The sequence below is a fragment of the Oncorhynchus clarkii genome, chromosome 20 (genome assembly GCF_045791955.1).
Source record: "Oncorhynchus clarkii lewisi isolate Uvic-CL-2024 chromosome 20, UVic_Ocla_1.0, whole genome shotgun sequence".
Classification (NCBI taxonomy): Eukaryota; Metazoa; Chordata; class Actinopteri; order Salmoniformes; family Salmonidae; genus Oncorhynchus; species Oncorhynchus clarkii.
In genome coordinates, this window is record NC_092166.1 from 28,855,326 (window position 1) to 28,877,890 (window position 22,565).

General features: G+C 41.5%; 1 protein-coding gene across 3 annotated transcripts in view; it reads left to right on the top strand.

Annotated features, from left to right (window-relative positions):
* The window catches only part of LOC139376166 (scaffold protein involved in DNA repair), an 85,459-nt gene that overhangs the window by 12,491 nt on the left and 50,403 nt on the right, over positions 1-22,565 (top strand). For 2 of the 3 annotated variants that reach the window (XM_071118428.1, XM_071118429.1), the window contains exons 5-8: positions 1,249-1,397; positions 11,727-11,980; positions 16,083-16,186; positions 21,393-21,681. In XM_071118428.1, the coding sequence (XP_070974529.1) occupies positions 1,249-1,397; positions 11,727-11,980; positions 16,083-16,186; positions 21,393-21,681 (796 nt within the window). Of the gene's footprint in view, positions 1-1,248; positions 1,398-11,726; positions 11,981-12,926; positions 13,379-16,082; positions 16,187-21,392; positions 21,682-22,565 lie in introns of those variants that run through there. The other variant, XM_071118430.1, reaches the window with a different exon arrangement.

Consider the following 22,565-nt stretch of genomic DNA (forward strand, 5'->3'; position numbering starts at 1 on the left):
GGTTTCATCTGACCATATGACATTCTCCCAATCTTCTTCTGGATCATCCAAATGCTCTCTAGCAAACTTCAGACGGGCCTGGACATGTACTGGCTTAAGCAGGGGGACACGTCTGGCACTGCAGGATTTGAGTCCCTGGTGGCGTAGTGTGTTACTGATGGTAGGCTTTGTTACTTTGGTCCCAGCTCTCTGCAGGTCATTCACTAGGTCTCCCCGTGTGGTTCTGGGATTTTTGCTAACCGTTCTTGTGATAATTTTGACCCCACGGGGTGAGATCTTGCGTGGAGCTCCAGATCGAGGGAGATTATCAGTGGTCTTGTATGTCTTCCATTTCCTAATAATTGCGCCCACAGTTGATTTCTTCAAACCAAGATGGTTACCTATTGCAGATTCAGACTTCCCAGCCTGGTGCAGGTCTACAATTTTGATTCTGGTGTCCTTTGACAGCTCTTTGGTCTTGGCCATAGTGGAGTTTGGAGTGTGACTGTTTGAGGTTGTGGACAGGTATCTTTTATACTGATAAGTTCAAACAGGTGCCATTAATATAGGTAATGAGTGGAGGACAGAGGAGCCTCTTAAAGAAGAGAGCCAGAAATCTTGTTTGTTTGTAGGTGACCAAATACTTATTTTCCACCATAATTTGCAAATAAATTCATAAAAAATCCTACAATGTGATTTTTCTGGATTTTTTTTCTCATTTTGTCTGTCATGGTTGAAGTGTACCTATGATGGAAATTACAGGCCTCTCTCATATTTTTAAGTGGGAGAACTTGCACAATTGGTGGCTGACTAAATACTTTTTTGCCCTACTATATGGTAAAAATCACTGTCCAGTGTTTCCAGATTTCTTTCCAAAATTTTTTAATTATTTATTTTAAAAAGCAGCTTTTCTGTGGTTGAATGGTGTGGTCCCAACCCAACAACAGAATGTTGTCGGCGTATACTGGTAATTACAAATATTAATGTGAGAAGACCACTGATTTGCCAGCTAAGCCTCCTCAGGAGGCTGACATGTTCTATGAGGAAATGGCAAGCATTTTTGAAGCAGCCTGTTTGAGATACAAGTTTTAAGTTTTTTAAATGTAAAAAAAAAAAAAAAGTCTCCAATTTATGCTTAAACCACGTACGAACGAGTATAGGAAATAGTCAACTACATCATTTGGGTATCAGTTAACAGAATAGGAACTTTTATAGAGTGAGATTTTCAGTGGACACTTGTTTAAAAAATATATATATATTTATTTTTAGATGAGCTTCCAACGATAGACACGGATAGCGATGTGGATGAGGCTGAAGATGATCAGGGAAAGAAGGAGGATGGTGTGGGGGAGATCTCTGACTGTGAGTCGGAGCCCTGCGCTCGGGAACTGAAAGAATCATCACCTAAACCTACAACTGTGAGTAAATGAGAGGTTTACTCACACTTTACCAATACTACAAAAAACAAGATAAAATACTGTATGTGTAATCACACCTAGAAATACTAAACAAAAATTATAATCTTTATTGAAATAAATAGAAACTCAGACATTTCACATTGTTTAAGGCAAATATACTATTGCTAAAATACTGGACACAAACAAAACTTTACATCTACAAAAATGTACAGAGGCACATTAACAGCTATGGCATTATGAGTTTCAGCCATGTTCAATGACACTAGGTGGTGCTATGCACCTTACAGTGCATTGTTTTGTTCCCTCTGCCTTTATATGACAGTGCTGTGTTTACAATTGTCTACCCCCAGTTTAATCTAACCTCCCTTCACTCAGTATGAGCAAAAAGGTAAATATGTGCACGTGTATAGCAACATGTCAATAGCGGCATGGTGGTTTTCCCGTACCACCTGTCAGTCAGTATGTCCGCAGGGCCACATGGTTTGCCCATTAGGCTACTGCCCTTCCCACTCAACTCATGACGCATGTAAACACAACACTGTGTAATATACATTTAAGGAAACATGACTTCACATATATACATTTGAATGCAACATGACTATTTTATAGCACTAATCTGAACATCAACAAGGTCTAGTTAGTTATATTTTTATGATATACCTTTTTAGATATTCTACCACTAGGTGGAGTATTCAAAAACAAACTGACAGAATAGGTCTGACAGGCCAATACCAACACAGTACAATGCAGTGCACTTTCCTCTGTAGCTCAGTTGGTAGAGCATGGCGCTTACTATGCCAGGATAGTGGGTTCGATTTCCGGGACCATCTGTACGTAAAATGTATGCACGCACTACTAAGTTGCTTTGAATAAAACATCTTCTACACTGAGTATACGTAACATTATGAACACCTGCTCTTTCCATGACATAGACTGACAAGGTTAAAGCTATGATCCCTTATTTATGTCACTGGTTAAATCCAGGATTTTCAAGCCTTGAGACAATTGATACATGGATTGTGTATTTGTGCCGTTCAGAGGTTGAATGGACAAGACAAAATATTTAAGAGCCTTTGAACGGGGTATGATGTCAGGTGCCAGGCGCACCGGTTTAATTAAGTGTGTCAAGAACCACATCGCTGCTGGTGTTTTCATGCTCCACAATTTCCCGTGTGTATCAAGACTGGTCCACCACCCTAAGGACTTCCAGCCAACTTGACTCATGTGGGAAGCATTGGAGCATCCCTGTGGAAAGCTTTCTTTCGACACCTTGTAGAGTCCATGCCCTTACGAATTGAGGCTGTTCTGAGGGCAAAAGGGGGTGCAACTCAATATAAGGAACATGTTTCTAATGTTTTGTACACTCAGTGGTGTATATTATAAGTTCAGGTCATGTTCTAAATTGTTACAGTTCATAAGTTGACCCCAAGTGGTTTTGCTGAATGGAGCACTGTCTATGTGGGGAGAGAGTAGGGAACGTTCCCAAACGGCCAGCAGCCACTTAACCAATGTCCATGTATCAATAAACTCAAATCTATTTCAGGTAATATACACATGTTTAACCAAATTTTTCTGGAAGGTAGAATTTTTTGGGCCTCTAAAGTTGTCTATATTTAATTGTGTAAAGGGGGATATTATTTTGTGCTGCCTCACCTAGGTTATGTTATTTACATCGTGAGATACAAACAGCCTATTAGATGACACATTATATTTTGCATTCAACATTGTTAGTGTTTGACATATGTCAATCTATTATATTTTATGATGGAAATATGTTTATCTTTAGCCTACCCGCTCACTTGTAGTGACTGAACAGAGAAAAGAAAGGTGCCTTTATCTCATGTGTTGTACAGTGGAGGCTTGCATTATGTCCGTCTTCAGAAGTCATTCAGGGGTGTTTGTTAAAGGTTGGCCAGGCACCTTGAGAATGTACAAGGAGTGGTTCTCTGTTCACTCCGATGTTTTCCAAAGTTATAGAATATTCTACTATGTGGCTTTGGGATTGTTCAACTAGCGGCCCACCTGTGATCTGTACTGGTTCCCGTCCACCATGACATTTGATTGATCAATTAAGTCATCGATTGGTTAAAGCTTAGAAGGTAAGGATGGAAAAAATAGACTCTGACCCTCTTGAGGACTAGAGTTGTGTTGAACCCTCCAGATGAGGATTAAAGTGCCTTCAGGAAGTATTCACACCCCTTGACTTTTTCTACGTTTTATTGTTACAGCCTGAATTTTAAATGAATTCAATTGAGATTTTGTGTCACTGGCCTATACACTATACCCCATAATGTCAAAGTGGAATGAGGTTTTCACAAATGTTTACAAATTAATAAAAAATGAAAAGCTGAGTCAATTAGTATTCAACACCTTTGTTATGGAAAGCCTAAATAAATTCAGGAGTAAAAATGTGCTTAACAAGTCATAGTAAGTTGCATGGACTCACTCTGTGTGCATTAATAGTTTTTAACATAATTGTTGAATGACTACCTCATCATTCATCATAAAGCAGGTAGCTTAGTGATTAGAACTTTGGACAAGTAACCGAAAGGTTGCCTGATCGAATCCCAGAAAAATCTGTCGTTCTGCCCCTGAACAAGGCAGTTAACTTACTGTTTCTAGGTCGTCATTGAAAATAAGAATTTGTTCTTCACTGACTTGCCTAGTCAAATAAAGGTAATAAAAATAAAATAATAATAAAATATCTCTGTATCCCCCACAAAATAATCTAAGGTCCCTCGGTCAAGCAGTGAATTTCAAACACAGGTTCAACCACAAACACCAGGGAGGTCTTCCAAAGCCTCTCAAAGAAGCGTACCCATTAGAAAATAAGTTAAACAATAAAAATTAGGCAGGCATTGAATACACCAGTCAATTTCGATTTCGTGCTTTTTGAGGTCTGTTCGATTTCAATAATTTGTTTTACATAAAATGCATTATCAAATAAAATAAAATAGTATTAGTCACATGCGCAGAATTGTAGACCTTACAGTGAAATGCTTACTTACAAGCCCCTAACCAACAGTGCAGTTTCAAAAAATACGGATAAGAATAAAAATAACAACATTTACAGGGGGGTGCCGGTACAGAGTCAGTGTGCGGGGGCACCGGTTAGTTGAGGTAGTATGTACATGTAAGTGGAGTTAATTAAAGTGACCATGCATAGATGACATCTGAGAGTGGCAGTGGTGTGGAGAGAGGGGGAAATGTAATTAGTCTGGGTAGCCATTTGACTAGATGTTCAAGAGGTTTATGGCTTGGAGGTAGAAGCTGTTAAGAAGTCTCATGGACCTAGTCTTGGCGCTCCGTTACCACTTGCCGTGCGGTAGCAAAGAGAACAGTCTATGACTAGGGTGGATGGAGTCTGACCATTTTTAGGGCCTTCCTCTGACACCGCCTGGTGTAGAGGTCCTGGATGGCAGGAAGCTTGGCCCCAGTGATGTACTGGGCAGTTCGCACTATCCTCTGTAGTGCCTTGCGGTCGGTCGGTGGCCGAGCAGTTGCCATACCAGGCAGTGATGCAAACAGTCAGGATGCTCTCAATGGTGCAGATGTAGAACCTTTTGAGGATCTGAGCACCCATGCCAAATATTTTCAGTATCCTGAGGGCGAATAGGTTTTCTCGTGCCTGCTTATTATGTGGGTTGAATGATGTAACACAGAGTAAAACAATAAGTCACATGATGGTAGTAACTGCCCATTACTGCTCATCACTTAACCATTTATTCACAGTATATTAAGAAATATTTGTTTTGTTTGTCTTAATTTAAAGTCATCTAATTTCTATAGAGCTGCTGCCTATGCTGTCTGACCAAATCACATTTTTTTTTAAAGTTCTTCAAATAAACTTTTGACTGCTGAATACCAACTATCAATCACTTAGATCATGTATGTTCAGGCTCTCAAAGCAACTGCTTTCTATCCCTGTAGGTTGCACGTTCTCTCTTCTCTCAGTCTCCATGTCTGCTCCGCACAGACCGAGTGCATTGGATTATGGTCATTGTAGTTAATTACTACGTTTTCTACACTAAATTAACCAAAATGGCGGTTAATTGCTCAGCACTACCAAATCTACACTAGTTTCTTACCAAGAAGAGTGAATGTTCCTGAGTGTCAGACTTACAGTTTTGACTTAAATCTGCTTGAAAATCTATGGCTTGGAAATGGTTGTTTAGCAATGAATAACTACCAATTTGACAGAGCATGGATTGACTCTGTAATTTTTATGTATTTAGTTTTCAATACATTTGCAAAAATGTCAAACATGTTTTCACTTTGTCATTATGGGGTACTGTGTTAAAAAGGATGATTTTATATATATTTTTAATCCATTCTGAATTCAGGCTGTAAGACAACATTTGGAATACGTCAAGGGGTGTGAATACTTTTTGAAGTCACTAAGGCACTTAAGCCTATGTTTAATGAAGATACTGAAATATGTATGGCCAACGAGAAGCTACATATTAGCCCTAGCTCTGTTGCCAGAGACCATGTTAAAAGGAATACTGTTGCTTGAGATTGTTTGCTGTATGCACACTGGATTGGAGTTACATTGTATTTATGTGTTGTCTTGACAAGTTAGAATGTGCCTCTGAAGGAGTTCTCTGTTAGTTGTAATGCAGTCGAGGCAATGTTCGTGAGGAAGCCTCATGCATGTAGTCAGATAATCATCACCCCCACAGACCGTGTAGCCATTTCCCTCTTACTTTCACAGCTGCTATCAGCATTCTGGGAGTCAAAGGTTACCTATCTAACCTCCCTGAACTGGAGGCTTGTGGTCTGAGGCCTCACAGAAACCAATAGATTATCTCATAAAGCTGAATTCACCTAACATGTGAAACATTAAAAGTTGAACGTTTTTCTTAAGATCGGGTTTTGATGTCAATGGGAGATTTGAGGTTTGGGAAGGTTTGAGTTATCGAGTTATAGCCTAGGTTATTCTCAGGTTTGTCCTATTTTCAGTGTAGCTTTTTCTGTTCTTTGAAGCCCTGGTTTAATTTGGGGTTACATATATTTTACATTTATGTGTATAAATGATAAAAATAAAATCTAAGTTGTCACGTGCTCCGAATACAACAGGTGTAGTAGACCTTACAGTGAAATGCTTACTTACAGGCTCTAACCAATAGTGCAAAAAAGGTATTAGGTGAACAATAGGTAAGTCAAGAAATAAAACAACAGTAAAAATACAGGCTATATACAGTGGCGAGGCTATAAAAGTAGCGAGGCTACATACAGACACCGGTTAGTCAGGCTGATTGAGATAGAATGTAGATGTGGTTATAGTGACTATGCATATATGATAAACAGAGAGTAGCAGCAGCGTAAAAAGAGGGGTTGGGGAGGGGGGCACACAATGCAAATAGTCTGGGTAGCCATTTCATTACCTGTTCAGGAGTCTTATGGCTTGGGGCTAAAAACTGTTGAGAAGCCTTTTTGTCCTAGACTTGGCACTCCGGCACCGCTTGCCATGCGGTAGTAGAGAGAACAGTCTATGACTGGGGTGGCTGGGGTCTTTGACAATATTTAGGGCCTTCCTCTGACACCGCCTGGTGTAGAGGTCCTGGATGGCAGGCAGCTTAGCCCCAGTGATGTACTGGGCTGTACGCACTACCCTCTGTAGTGCCTTGCGGTTAGAGGCCGAGCAATTGCCATACCAGGCAGTGATGCAACCAGTCAGTATGCTCTCGATGTTGCAGCTGTAGGACCTTTTGAGGATGTCAGGACCCATGCCAAATATTTTTAATTTTCTGAGGGGGAATAGGCTTTGTCGTGCCCTTTCACGACTGTTTTGGTGTGTTTGGACCATTCTAGATTGTTGTTGATGTGGATACCAAGGATTTCAAAGCTCTCAACCTGCTCCACTACAGCCCCGTTGATGAGAGTGGGGGCGTGCTCGGTCCTCCTTTTCTTGTAGTCCACAATAATTTCCTTAGTCTTGGTTCTGTTGAGGGATAGGTTGTTATTCTGGCACCACCCGGCCAGGTCTCTGACCTATCTATAGGCTGTTTCGTCATTGTCGGTGATCAGACCTACCCTGTTGTGTCGTCTGCAAACTTAATGATAGTGTTGGAATCGTGCATGGCCATGCAGTCGTGGGTGAACAGGGAGTACAGGAGGGGACTGAGCACGCAACCCTGGGGAGCTCGTGTTGAGGATCAATGTGGCAGATGTGTTGCTACCTACCCTCACCACCTGGGGGCGGCCCGCCAGGAAGTCCAGGATCCAGTTGTAGAAGTAGGTGGTTAGTCCCAGGATCCTTAGCTTAGTGATGAGTTTTTGAGGGTACTACAGTGTTGAACGCTGAGCTGTAGTCAATGAATAGCATTCTCACATAGGTGTTCCTTTTGTCCAGGTGGGAAAGGGCAGTGTGGAGTGCAATAGAGATTGCATCATCTGTGAATCTGTTTGGGCGGTATGCAAATTGGAATGGGTCTAGGGTTTCTGGGATGATGGTGTTGATGTGAACCATTACCAACCTTTCATAGCACTTCATGGCTACGGACGTGAGTGCTACGGGTCTGTATTCATTTAGGCAGGTTGCCTTTGTGTTCTTGGGCACAGTGACTATGGTGGTCTGCTTGAAACATGTTGGTATTGCAGACTCAATCAGGGACATTTTGAATATGTCAGTGAAGACACCTGCCAGTTGGTCAGCATATGCCCGGAGCACACGTACTAGTATCCATTTGGCCCCGCAGCCTTGTGTATGTTGACCTGTTTAAAGGTCAACGAAGGGCGTGATCACACAGTCGTCCGGAACAGCTGATGCGCTCATGCATGCCTCAGTGTTGCTTGCCTAGAAGCAAGCTTAGAAGCGATTTAGCTCGCCTGGTAGGCTCGTGTCACTGGGTAGCTCGTGGCTGTGCTTCCCTTTGTTGTCTGTAATAGTTTGCAGTCCTTGACACACAAGATGAGCGTCGTAGCCGGTGTAGTATCTTAGCCCTGCATATCAGGATTTTTTGTAAGCTTCCGGGTTAGAGTCCCGCACCTTGAAAGCGGCAGCTCTACCCTTTAGCTCAGTGCGAATGTTGCCTGTAATCCATGGCTTCTGGTTGGGGTATGTACGTACAGTCACTGTAGGGACGACGTCCTCGATGCACTTATTGTTAAAGCCAGTGACTGATGTGGTGTCCTCCTCAATGCCATCGGACGAATCCTGGAACATGTTCCAGTCTGTGATAGCAAAATAGTCCTGTATTTTAGCATCTGCTTCATCTGACCACTTTTTTATAGACATAGTCACTCACTGGTGCTTCCTTCTTTAATTTTTGCTTGTAAGAAGGAATCAAGAGCATAGAGTTGTGGTCGGATTTACCAAATGGAGGGCGAGGGAGAGCTTTGGACACGTCTCTGTGTGTGGATTACAGGTGATCTCGATTTTTTTTCTCTGGTTGCACATTTAACATATTAATATTTATTTGGTAGAACTGATTTAAGTTTCCCTGCATTAATGTCTCCGGCCGCTAGGCGCGCCGCCTCTAGGTGAGTGTTTTTCCTGTTTGCTTATTTCCCGAGTGCGATCTTAGTGCCAGCATCTGTCTATGGTGGTAAACAGACAGAATAACAACTACTCTTGACATGAATGGATGCAGATTTAACGATGGCAATCATTTAAAAAGCTACACTGAACAAAAATATAAACGCTACATTTTTCAACGATTTGACTGAGTTACAGTTTATATAAGGAAATTGTAATTTTTGTATTTTACCTTTATTTGACCAGGCAAGTCAGTTACGAACAAATTCTTATTTTCAATGATGGCCTAGGAACAGTGGGTTAACTGCCTTGTTCAGGGGCAGAACAACATATTTTTACCTTGTCTGCTTGGGTGGGGATTCGATCTTGCAACATTTCGGTTACTAGTCCAGCGCTCTAAGCACTAGGCTACCTATCATTCAATTTAAAATATATTGAAGGCCAGCATCCCGGAGTTGTCTCTTCACTGTTGCCGTTGAGATTGGTGCTTTGCGGGTACTATTTAATATAGCTGCAAGTTGAGGACTTGTGAGGCGCCTGTTTCTCAAACCAGACACACTTATGTACTTGTCCTCTTGCTCAGTTGTGCACCACTCCTCTTTCTATTCTGGTTATAGCCAGTTTGCGCTGTTCTGTGAAGAGAGTAGTACAAATCGTTGTACGAGATCTTCAGTTTCAATTTCTCGCATGGAATAGCCTTAATTTCTCAGAACAAGAATAGACTGTCGAGTTTAAGAATAAAGTTTTTTTGTTTCTGGACATTTTGAGCCTGAAAATCAAACCCACAAATGCTGATGCTCCAGATACTCAACTAGTCTAAAGGAGGCCAGTTTTATTGCTTCTTTAATCAGGACAACAGTTTTCAGTTGTGCTAACATAATTGCAAAAGGGGTTTCTAATGATCAATTAGCCTTTTAAAATGATAAACGTGGATTAGCTAACACAACATGCCATTGGAACACAGGAGTGATGATTGCTGATAAGTGGGCCTCTGTACACCTATATAGATATTCCATTAAAAATCAACCGTTTCCAGCTACAATAGTCATTTACAACATTGAGAATGTCTTCACTGTATTTCTGTATGTCATTGCAATGGACAAAAAATGTGCTTTTCTTTCAAAAACAAGATGTTTCTAAGTGACCCCAAACTGGTGAATGGTAGTGTACATTGTAGGCAGCTTATGGTAGAGAAATGAATATTAAATTCTCTGGGAAGAGCTCTGATGGACATTCCTGCAGTCAGCATGCCAATTGCACACTCCCTCAACTTGAGACACCAGTGGCATTGTGTTGTGCACAAGGTGCACCTGTGTAATGATCCAAATTTGAGACAAATAAGCTTTTTGTGTGTATGGATCATTTCTGGGATGTCAGCTCATGAAACATGGGACGAACACTTGTTCGTTTATATTTTTGTTCGGTGTAAAAGCTAGTGTTTCCCTATCCTATTCTGATCAGTGGCTATCCATTTCGCTTTCCTTTGACTACAGTTTGGGTCAGAAGGGTAAGAGTTAGTACTTCCTACTCTCCGCAAAGGATGAGGTGGTTACTATCAAACTGTAAATCAAACTGGATCTAACAGGAAATGGACTTTGAGGTCTCAATCCAAAAGGACCGATTTATTGTTCCATATAAAGCTATGCCCTGCGACGAACAAAACACAAAACGCTGGCAAACTCTTTATCTGTGTTTGCCAGCGTAGTACTCATTTCGTTTTTATTGTTGATCTAGAACTGTGTGGTTGGTAGCGAGGAAGAGGAGCATACCTACTGATGCTTTATTTCAAGAGTACATGAGGATAGCCAGCTAGCCACTTCCCAGATGAAGGCAGATCCACACCCAAGCTCAAGCTAAACCTCCAAAGCCAAGACCTGGGTTTAATATTATTTGAAGTATTTTTCAAATAGGTGTGATTGATTGAGTGGGATAGAAAAGTCTCCAAAAGTACAAACTCCGCCCACCTGGGCTGGCATTCCAGGCACTGGCAGTCTAAAGTGATCACTCAAACTATTTGAATGAGTTCCAATAGTATTTGAACCCAGGTTTGCCTCGGCTGTCAGCAGCCAACAGGGTTAATAACCTGCACCCCATCTGCGCCGTGCCATCAGGGTTGTAAACTTGCCTTTTACTACTGTTGGTTCAGCAACAACATGTCAGCTAGGAGGCAGGACCTCTCCCTCATAGGCTGTGTGAGAGAGCTGTGTGAGCTCTGTATTTACTTACAATGCATCCAGTGCCGTGCAGGCAGGGTGAGTGAACACATTTTTGAGCACGGGCCAGGAACATCGTGTTCCTGCTCTCTAGCTAGTTAGTGTGACATCTGCTGGCACTCCGCCTAGCAGGGTCAAGTTGAATCAAATAAGAGAGCACGCTGCTCGGCTGCTGCGTAGGCTGGGGTGGTGTGGGTAGCTAACAGGGAAAGGGGGCTGGTATGCTGGTCTTGTCTGCACATGACAGGGTGGAGAGTGTTTTGGATTTCTCTACATGGGAACTGATATCCTCAGGTGTGCTGTGTGTGTGCCCAATGAGACAGAGCGTTCTGTTATTGTTAGTGTAACGGCTTGTTCCTATCTGCCCGCTCTTAATGGTTCCACATGTGTACCTTAATCCTCATTGATGACAGTTTTTAAGAAGGGTTTTTGATCAGATTGTACATAACACTTGATAAGTGTTATGTGGCTGATATGCCACATATTAGCACCCAAGTGTTAGATCTAAGATGAAAACATACTCCTTTGAATGAAGGAAAATACTTCTGCCAAAGTATGACCTTTTGGAATTAATATATTGCACTGATATCATGTTATGTGTAAAGCTCATAATAATAATAGACTAATCATCCCCAGGTGACAGACACTGACATCTCAGACTACCTGTCTGATGGAGAGGAAGAGAGCCATGACACCCTGAGCCTGAACAGACTGGAGGCTGGGGTTGTGGCTGAATGTCCTCTGCAGGCTGGGGAAGGGGAGGGCAGCAGAAGGTCAGTCAGTGACTGGGTCAGGTCCGCTCAGGCAGCGCTGCAGACGCCCCAGAAACAGACAGACAGGAACTCCAAGACCCCAGAGGACTCCAGCAAAAAGAAAAGGAAGTTTCAAAGGTTCGACTACTAAAGAAAAAATATTTTAAAGAATCATTTATGATCTCATAATAGGTTCGATCAGGGATAGGCAACCCTGTACCTGGAGTGTACTGCAGGATTGTGTTCAAACTCGGCACCACACCCGACCGACCAACTGAGCTAATTGATCATTTCTGTGATTGCCTAAATTCAACACACTTGGTCTTCCCGGTCGGGTAAATCAAAAACGTTAAGTCTCTGCTGCATTCCAGGACCAGGGTTGCTTACCCCTGGGTTAGCTCTTGGATAATGAGAAGCAATGCGAGAGAAATAATCATCATGATCATCTCGAGTCACATTCACACACACACCGTCTGCGGATGTTTCCAGGGCGATGCTGCTGATCAAAGGGCCACCTGGGTGATGACATGTGGGTGCCAAATGTCACTGTCATAGTTAAGACCCTCGGATAAGACAATCTTTCTCCACAGAGTACCATAACAAACTACTGCTTTGTGATTTCTTTGTATTTCTACAGTTGATGAAATAGAATTGTATTTGTCAAATGCGCCGAGTACAACTGGTGTAGACTTTACCGTGAAAGGCTTGCTTACGAGCCCTTCCCAACAATGCAGAGTTTAAAGATAAGAATAAAGTAGTAACACGGAGAATCAAATAAAATACACAAGAATGGAGCTATACACAGGGAGTACCAGTACCAGATCAATGTGTATGAGGTTTGAGGTAGATAAGTACATGAAGGCAGGATAAAGTGACTATGCGTCAGGATAGATATTATTATTACTATTATTATTAAGAGTAAAATAAAGAACAGAGCAAAAGAAGCAAAGTATGAGTATTAGCGTGTGTGTGTGTCTGGTGTCATTCTGCATGTGTATGTAGTGCGTGTGGGAGTGTCAATGTATTGTGTGTGTGGTTTGTACACTGAACAAAAATATAAACACAACCATTTCAAAGATTTTACTGAGTTACAGTTCATATAAGGAAATCAGTCAATTGAAATAAAGGAATTAGGTCCTAATCTATGGATTTCATAGGACTGGGAATATAGAAATGGATCTGTTGGTCACAGATAGCTTTTTTTTAAAGGTAGGGGTGTGGATCAGAAAACCAGTCAGTATCTGGTGTGACCACCATTTGCCTCATGCAGCGCGACACATCTCCTTCGCGTAGAGTTGATCAGGCTGTAGATTGCGTCCTTGTGGAATGTTGTCCCATTGTGGCCTGGTGGAATGTTGTCCCACTCCTCTTCAATGGCAGTGTGAAGTTGCTGGATATTGGCGTGAACTGGAACACTGCTGTACACGTTGATCCACAGCGTCCCAAACACAGAAGAACTGGGACGTTTTCAGCTTCCTGGAATTGTGTACAGATCCTTGAGACATGGGGCTGTGCATTATCATGCTACAATATGAGGTGATGGCGGCTGATGAAGTGCCTCAGGATCTCATCACAGTATCTCTGTGCATTCAAATTGCCATCGATAAAATGCAATTGTGTTCGTTGAATGTAGCTTATACCTGCCCATACCATAACCCCGCCGCCACAATGGGGCACTCTGTTAACAAAGTTGACATCAGGAAAAACGCTTGCCCGTATTTTGGACAACTTTTACTTGACTGCATTTCTAAAGAAAATGATACACTTTGTACTCCATACATTTTCCCTCAACCCCAAAAGTACTTGTTACATTTTGAATGCTTAGCAGGACAGGAAAATTGTGAAATTCTCACACTTATCAACATCCCTGGTCATCTCTACTGCCTCTGATCTGGCTGACTCACTATACACACATGCTTTGTTTGTAAGTTATGTCCGAGTGTTCCACTGGCTTTGTGTAAATAAAATCGGGTTTACTTAAGATAAGGAACTTGAAATGATTTCTACTTTTAATTTTGATCCATAATTATGTTTAAAACCAAATAATTTGAGACTTTCATTCACGTAGTATTTTGCTGGGTGAGAGAATTTTGTTCTCTGTGTGTACAGTGCAAAAATGATCACATTTACAGTTTTCAGACCCTTTACTCTGTACTTTGTTGAAGCATCTTTGGCAGCGATTACAGCCTCGGGGTCTTATTGGGTAGCTCTGGAGCAGGTTTTCATCTAGGATCTCTGTATTTTTCTCTTTATTTTCCCCTCGATCCTGACTAGTCTCCCAGTCCCTGCCGCTGAAAAACATCCCCACAGCTTGATGCTGCCACCATGCTTCACCGTAGCGATGTTGCCAGGTTTCCTCCAGATGTGACTCTTGGCATTCAGTCCAGAGTTCAATCTTGGTTTCATTAGACCAGAGAATCTTGTTTCTCATGGTCTGAGAGCCTTTTAGGAGCCTTTTTGGCAAACTCCAAGTGGGTTGTCATGTGCCTTTTGCTGAGGACTGGCTTCTATCTGGCCACTCTACAATAAAGGCCTGATTGGTGGAGATGAGATGTTTGTCCTTCTGAAGGTTCTCCCATCTCTGCAGAGGAGCTTTGTCAGAATGACCATCGGTTATTGGTCACCTCCCTGACCAAGGCCCTTCTCCCCGATTGCTCAGTTTGGCCGGGCGGACAGCTCGAGGAAGAATCTTGTTGATTTCAAACTTCTTCCTTTTAAGAATGATGGAGGCCACTGTGTTCTTGGGGACCTTCAATGCTATAGAGATGTTTAGGTAACCTTCCCCAGATTTGTGCCTTGACACAATCCTGTCTCGTAGCGCTACAGACAATTCCTTCGACCTCATGGCTTAGTTTTTGCTCTGACATGCACTGTCAACTGTGGGACCTTTATATTGATAGGTGTGTGCCTTTCCAAATTATATCCAATCAATTGAATTTACCACGGGTGGACTCAAATCAAGTTGAAGAAACATCTCAAGGATGATCAATGGAAACGGGATCCACCTGAGCTCAATTTCAAGTCTCATAGCAAAGGATGTGAATACTTATGTAAATAAGGTATTCCTGTTTTATTTTTTTATTCCCCAAAATTATTTTAGCCATTTTAGAATAAGCCTGTAACTTAACAAAATGTGGAAAAAGTCGAGGGGTCTGAACTTCCCAAATGGCACTGTATACTGAACAAATATATGAACGCTACATGTAAAGTGTTTGCCTCATGTTTCACGAGCTGAAGTAAAAGATCCCAGTAATGTTCCATATGCACAAATGTTTTCTGTCATTGTGAACACATTTGTTTACATCCCAGTTTAGTGAGCATTTCTCCTTTGCCAAGGTAATCCATCCATCTGCCAGGTGTGGCATATAAAGAAGCTAATTTAAACAGCATAGTCATTACACAGGGGCACCTTGTGCTGGGGACTCTAAAATGTGCAGTTTTGTCACACAACACAATGCCACAGATGTCTCAAGGGAGTGTGCAATTGGCATGCTGACTGCAGAGATTTGAATGCAAATAACTCTACCATAAGCCGCTCCAACGTGGTTTTAGAGAATTTGGCAGTACGTTCAACCGGCCTCGAGAATTTGGCAGTACGTTCAACCGGCCACGAATTGGCAGTACATTCAACTGCAGACCACGTGTAACCACTCCAGCCCAGGACTTCCACATCTGCCTTCTTTACCTACAGGACTGTCTCAGACCAGCCACCCGGACAGTTGATGATACTGAGTATTTATGTCTGTAATAAAGCCCTTTTGGTGGAGGGAAACTCATTCTGATTGTCTGCGCTCTTGCCCACTCATGTGAAATCCATAGATTAGGGCCTAATTTTTCCAATTGACTGATTTCCTTATATGAACTGTAAAATCGTTGAAATTGTTGCATGTTGCGTTTTTATGTTTTTGTTCAGTGTATATATATGGTCTAGTGAGTGTGTGAAATTTCAGTGGAAGATAGTCAGTGCAGGTAGTTTGGGTAACATTTAATTGACTATTTAGCAGTCTTATTGCTTGGGGGTAGAAGCTGTCTCAGAGGCTGTTGGTCTGAGAACAATGCTCTGGTACCATTTGCCTGATGGTAGCAGTCTATGGCTTGGGTGCACTGCACAGTTGGATGCACAGCACAGAATAATGTTCACTTCTTTAAAATCAATTTAAAGTACCGTAGCCTGTATTGAGCGCTGTTTATACAGTATTCTTGAGGATATTGACGTTATGTGTGTGTGTGTTTCCTACAGTGGCGGCATGGCGGAGCGACTGAACCGACTCCAGTGCAGACAGAGGTCAGCCATCAGCTTCTGGAGGCACCAGTCCATCTCTCACACTTCTACTACAGCCACAGGTAATACAGACAACAAACAAACGCACAAGTCCGTGTTTGACACCACTGTAGTAGGGCTGGCAGTGGCCAGGGACCTCACGATACGATAGATGTGATATTATCAAGATCCTTTGTGCCGGTACGATATGTATTGCGATTCTCACGATCCGATATGTATTCTGTTTCGACACTGCAAATTTATTGCGATTCGATGTTCCAAAACATATTGCTCACCGTATGTCTGCTGCAGAGGGACAAGAGAGAGCCATGAGAACTAGTTTTGATTGAAAAACAAAATTGTCTCTATTTAAAAAGATGGACAAGACGCTATGAAGGAAAAATACTGAACTTTTGGTAAAGATACAACTAACTAGCGCAAAAATAGTGATGCGATGGTTAAAATGATACGATATATTGTCAAAAATAATATCCTGATTTGTTACTGTATGGATTTTTTTCTCTCCCCATTACTACACTATAGGCACAGGTATTAGGCTACAGAGCTTTTTATTTGACATGTAAAACTGAGAAACAGCAACAGACATGCAGAAGTAACCATGTGCTCTGCGAATATAGAAACCCAGACGGGCTTATGAAAGGATCCCCAGTCACCGTTACCACACATTCCTATATACGCTAAGTATTCTCCGTTAATGGTTCAAGATTAACTTTGATTTGATGCGTTCTCTGAGACAGAAGTCAATCTCTCAGGCAGGCGTGATTTTTCTGCTCAGATCTGTGGTCACGTGAAGACTGGAGTTGGAGCGCGTGGAGGAAGTGCTGGTTGCTTGTTGATAATTGTGACAGCAGTGAATTTGTTTGGTCGGGGCCAGTATGTAGGTGACAGGAAGCACTCTGCTTACTGACTTATGTTTTCTTTCCATGGTGCTACCAAAGCACGAGTCTACCCTCATTGTCATTGGCTCCTAGATAATTAGGTTAAACCACTATTTTAATGTGACAGTTGATCGTGGAAAAAAACAACCCAAAAAAAAACGTCTACCTTTTCCAACTCCCGTTCAGTCTGTAGGTCAGTTAGATGGCTTGATTGTCTTTCATCAGAGTGCGAGAAGAACTTGTAGAAAATAGAATGTTAAGGAGATGAAGTTTGCTCTAACTTGGCCTCATTTTTAGACTCGTGACATCTAGTGAGAGTATTTGGCCCTCGTCCTGGATCATAACAATGTTCTGTGTGCTATACTGCGTACTAGTGTTGGCACTTTTGTTTGTTGACTTTCTCACCTTGATTTACGAGCACCTGCACTTAAACAATAACACCGGCAGTTATTACAACACAACTAGCTTCACCTATTATTAGTGCTGAGCGATTGACAACTAAAACTTAAGTTTAATTATTTGAATTCCATCAATAAAAATATATATATATATGTATATATATATATATATATATATTGTGTGCTCATTGCTCAGTTTCTTTAGATCAAGCACAAACTGTGTGATTTAGTAGGTACTCTTAGTTTCCAACCGGCCAATATTCAACATAGTTTATAGCAGAAAACAACATGTTAATTAACTACAACGATCATAATCCGTTGCGCGCCTACTTAGCCGATCTGTGTTTTTTTTTTGCATGATACATAAGAGACAAGAATGCGCAATCAAGAGGGATCGAGAGCAGTTGCTTTGCACGGTGCAGTATCTTCCATGAAAGTACAGTATCTAAGTGATTGATAATTGGTATTCAGCAGTCATAAAAGTATGCCGTATTTACTTTGCAGAACTAGTCAGATTGATTTTGTCTGACAGCAGCTCTATAGAGATGAGATGATGACTTGGAATGAAATAAAGTCATCAATTAAAACAAAGTGATGAGCAGTAATGAGCAGTCATTACTATCATGGGACTTTTATTAATAGTTTTATTCTGTGTTACAGCAGTCAACCCACAATGAATAGTGCATTTAATGTTTTTTTAATTTAAATTATTTTGTAATAATTGAAATGAAACTGAACCAACCTCAAAAACCAATAACCGCTCAGCACCAGCTATAACAAGCATGTTCATCCTCACGAGAATAAGCTGTGTGTGTGTTTGGCAAAAGTGTGTGCGTCCGTCATTGATGTTATTTCTTCACACACTATTCGACTTTAGATTGATTAGTTTATTGCAGGTCAGAAGGAGGACTCCATTCAGTCTTTCCTGTATTCACCTGCCCACTAATAAAGGGTTCACTATCATTGTTATATACTGAACACAAATATAAACGCAACACGTAAAGTCATGTTTCATGAGCTGAAATAAAAGATCCCAGAAATGTTACATACAGTGCCTTGCGAAAGTATTCGGCCCCCTTGAACTTTGCAACCTTTTGCCACATTTCAGGCTTCAAACATAAAGATATAAAACTGTATTTTTTTGTGAAGAATCAACAACAAGTGGGACACAATCATGAAGTGGAACGACATTTATTGGATATTTCAAACTTTTTTAACAAATCAAAAACTGAAAAATTGGGCGTGCAAAATTATTCAGCCCCCTTAAGTTCATACTTTGTAGCGCCACCTTTTGCTGCGATTACAGCTGTAAGTCGCTTGGGGTATGTCTCTATCAGTTTTGCACATCGAGAGACTGACATTTTTTCCCATTACTCCTTGCAAAACAGCTCAAGCTCAGTGAGGTTGGATGGAGAGCATTTGTGAACAGCAGTTTTCAGTTCTTTCCACAGATTCTCGATTGGATTCAGGTCTGGACTTTGACTTGGCCATTCTAACACCTGGATATGTTTCTTTTTGAACCATTCCATTGTAGATTTTGCTTTATGTTTTGGATCATTGTCTTGTTGGAAGACAAATCTCCGTCCCAGTCTCAGGTCTTTTGCAGACTTCATCAGGTTTTCTTCCAGAATGGTCCTGTATTTGGCTCCATCCATCTTCCCATCAATTTTAACCATCTTCCCTGTCCCTGCTGAAGAAAAGCAGGCCCAAACCATGATGCTGCCACCACCATGTTTGACAGTGGGGATGGTGTGTTCAGCTGTGTTGCTTTTACGCCAAACATAACGTTTTGCATTGTTGCCAAAAAGTTCAATTTTGGTTTCATCTGACCAGAGCACCTTCTTCCACATGTTTGGTGTGTCTCCCAGGTGGCTTGTGGCAAACTTTAAACAACACTTTTTATGGATATCTTTAAGAAATTGCTTTCTTCTTGCCACTCTTCCATAAAGGCCAGATTTGTGCAATATACGACTGATTGTTGTCCTATGGACAGAGTCTCCCACCTCAGCTGTAGATCTCTGCAGTTCATCCAGAGTGATCATGGGCCTCTTGGCTGCATCTCTGATCAGTCTTCTCCTTGTATGAGCTGAAAGTTTAGAGGGACGGCCAGGTCTTGGTAGATTTGCAGTGGTCTGATACTCCTTCCATTTCAATATTATCGCGTGCACAGTGCTCCTTGGGATGTTTAAAGCTTGGGAAATATTTTTGTATCCAAATCCGGCTTTAAACTTCTTCACAACAGTATCTCGGACCTGCCTGGTGTGTTCCTTGTTCTTCATGATGCTCTCTGCGCTTTTAACGGACCTCTGAGACTATCACAGTGCAGGTGCATTTATACAGAGACTTGATTACACACAGGTGGATTGTATTTATCCTCATTAGTCATTTAGGTCAACATTGGATCATTCAGAGATCCTCACTGAACTTCTGGAGAGAGTTTGCTGCACTGAAAGTAAAGGGGCTGAATAATTTTGCACGCCCAATTTTTCAGTTTTTGATTTGTTAAAAAAGTTTGAAATATCCAATAAATGTTGTTCCACTTCATGATTGTGTCCCACTTGTTGTTGATTCTTCACAAAAAAATACAGTTTTATATCTTTATGTTTGAAGCATAAAATGTGGCAAAAGGTCGCAAAGTTCAAGGGGGTCGAATACTTTCGCAAGGCACTGTACGTGCATATAAAAAGCTTATTTCTCAGTCCTGTTTACAGTCCTATTAGTAAGCATTTCTCCTTTGCCAAGATAATCCATCCATCTCACAGGTGTGGCATATCAAGAAATTGATTAAACAGCAGGATCATTACAGAGGTGCACCTTGTGCTGGGTACAGTAAAATGCCACAGTTTTGTCAGAACACAATGGCAAGTTTTTGTGGGAGCGTGCATTTGGCATGCTGACTGCAGGAATGTTCCAACGCTGTTGCCAGATACTTTAATGTTCCTTTCTCTACCATAAGCCACCTGCAACTTCGTTTTAGAGAATTTGGCAGTATTTCCAACCGGCTTCACAACTACAGTTTGGCGTCGTAACCGACTTCAGTGGGCAAATGCTCACCTTCAATGGCCGCTGGCATGCTGGAGAAATGTGGGGGAGTATTTCTGTCTGTAATAAAGCCCCTTTTTGGGTAAAAACAAATTCTGATTGGCTGGGACCTGGCTACCCTGTGGGTGGGCCTATGCCCACCCATGGCTGCACCCCTGCCCAGTCATGTAAAATCCATAGATTAGGGCCTAATGAATTTATTTCAGTTGACTGATTTCCTTATATGAACTGTATATCGTTGAAATTGTTGCATGTTGAGTTTATATTTTTGTTCAGTGTAGTATTATAGTATGTCTTGTGTGCCAAATGGAGGAACATATCTCTGGATATGATACATGTTCTAACAATTCCTTCCACTTAGTGCTGACTTTGATTTACTCTCCTGTTGACAATCCCCTCAGGCAAACATCAGTGATAGTCACATACTCCAACGTAGAGCTGCTTTGTCTTGCATTGAATTGGAGTGCACTGAAATGGTCTTGATTCACATCACAAACGGCATGATAGATCGTCAGTGTTACACACACACATTACATTGAGCTAAGTCACACTCTGCTTATTTGTTTATGACAGGTTTGTTTGAATTGGGACGTTGGGCATGTTTTGTTCTTTAGAGCCACTCTCAGCTTGCTGGATGCGGCAGGCACATAAGATTGACCTAATAGCATTTTGCAAGAACCTCATTGAATGTATGAGCTTTCCAGTTTCTGCATTTCATAATAGTTATCGCCTACTTTATTAATTCACATAATCACTGTCATAAGAGATATTACATTATGAGTGACACTGAGTGAAACTGTTCTGGAATACCTTTTTCAGATCCAGGAAGTGAATTTCTATTTATTAACTTCCTTAATTGAAAACTGAATTGACCCTAACCCTGTGAGGCAAGTGACCCACATAGACACTCACATCACACACCATCTGTGTTGTTCTTGTCTCTCCTCCAGTCGATAAGCCTGGGGTGCTGGTACTGGAGGTCCTGTCAGTCCAGGAGGAGAGCTGCATGCAGCTGGCCCTGTGTGAGCAACACCACCCCCCTGCTACAGGCCACCACAGGCCTCCATCCAACACCACCACCACTATGACAAGACCTGAACAGCACAATCCCTCTGCTACAGACCACACCCCCCCTCTCTCCACCAGAAACGGAGCTCGGGTCCTGGTACTGTTCAGTAAGGAGACGACTGCTCAGCTCATGCCTGTGCCTCGAGACCTCATCCATATATACCCACCATGGTGAGAGAGCATTAGTCTGCAATAGTTAATAATGCAAAGTTATGGTGTCCAGTAAAAAATGTAATATTAAAAGGGGAAATGCCCAAGTCATTATGTTATCTACACATCTTCCTCATGCAGAAAAACTAGTCATTACGTTTCCTGCACTTGTCTTTTCCTACTATCACTGACTTTGCTGATAATTACTTTGAGGGAGAATGTACTTTGACTGTGATATGTGGTTGTCTCACCTAGCTATCTTAGAGGGATAGTTACCCAAATTGCAAAGTTATACTGATCATAATCGGCGTGAGGTCAAAATCAAAGTAAGCATATGGCGTTTTAAAACACCTGATTTTCTGAGCAATAAAAGGCGTTCCAGTGTATTTGATCTGTGCCTGTGCTAGCACTAGCCGAGCGAGCCTCCCTCGTCAGCGCAAGTGAAGAGTTCAGAACTACTGAATGTATGCGTCTTAGAAGTAGTTTTCACATACAAACTTTATATGTCTGAACTCCGAATCAAATATGCTTCCCAAATATAACACGGTTGCTGTGGTATAACGCTTATTTAGATTTTCTGCATTTATCAGTGCCATCGGGTAGCTTGATTTCAGATGTGTCCATGTAAACAGGATTATTTGGGAAATAGTTATTCTTCCAGAGAATGTAAACATTTTACTCAAATTATTATATTAATCTGACTATCAGCAATATTTGCATTATTGTGTAAAAGTACTCACTGTAAGCAGTCTATTGACAAGGTATGACAGCAATTCATGCTTTGGTTTAGTTTCCCTGGCACTGTTTCCACATACTATAGTTTTAGCATTTGTGGCACAAATCCCATTAAAGTCATGGGACCGATATTAGCATTTTTCACGCACCATATCCAAATCATCCAAAAG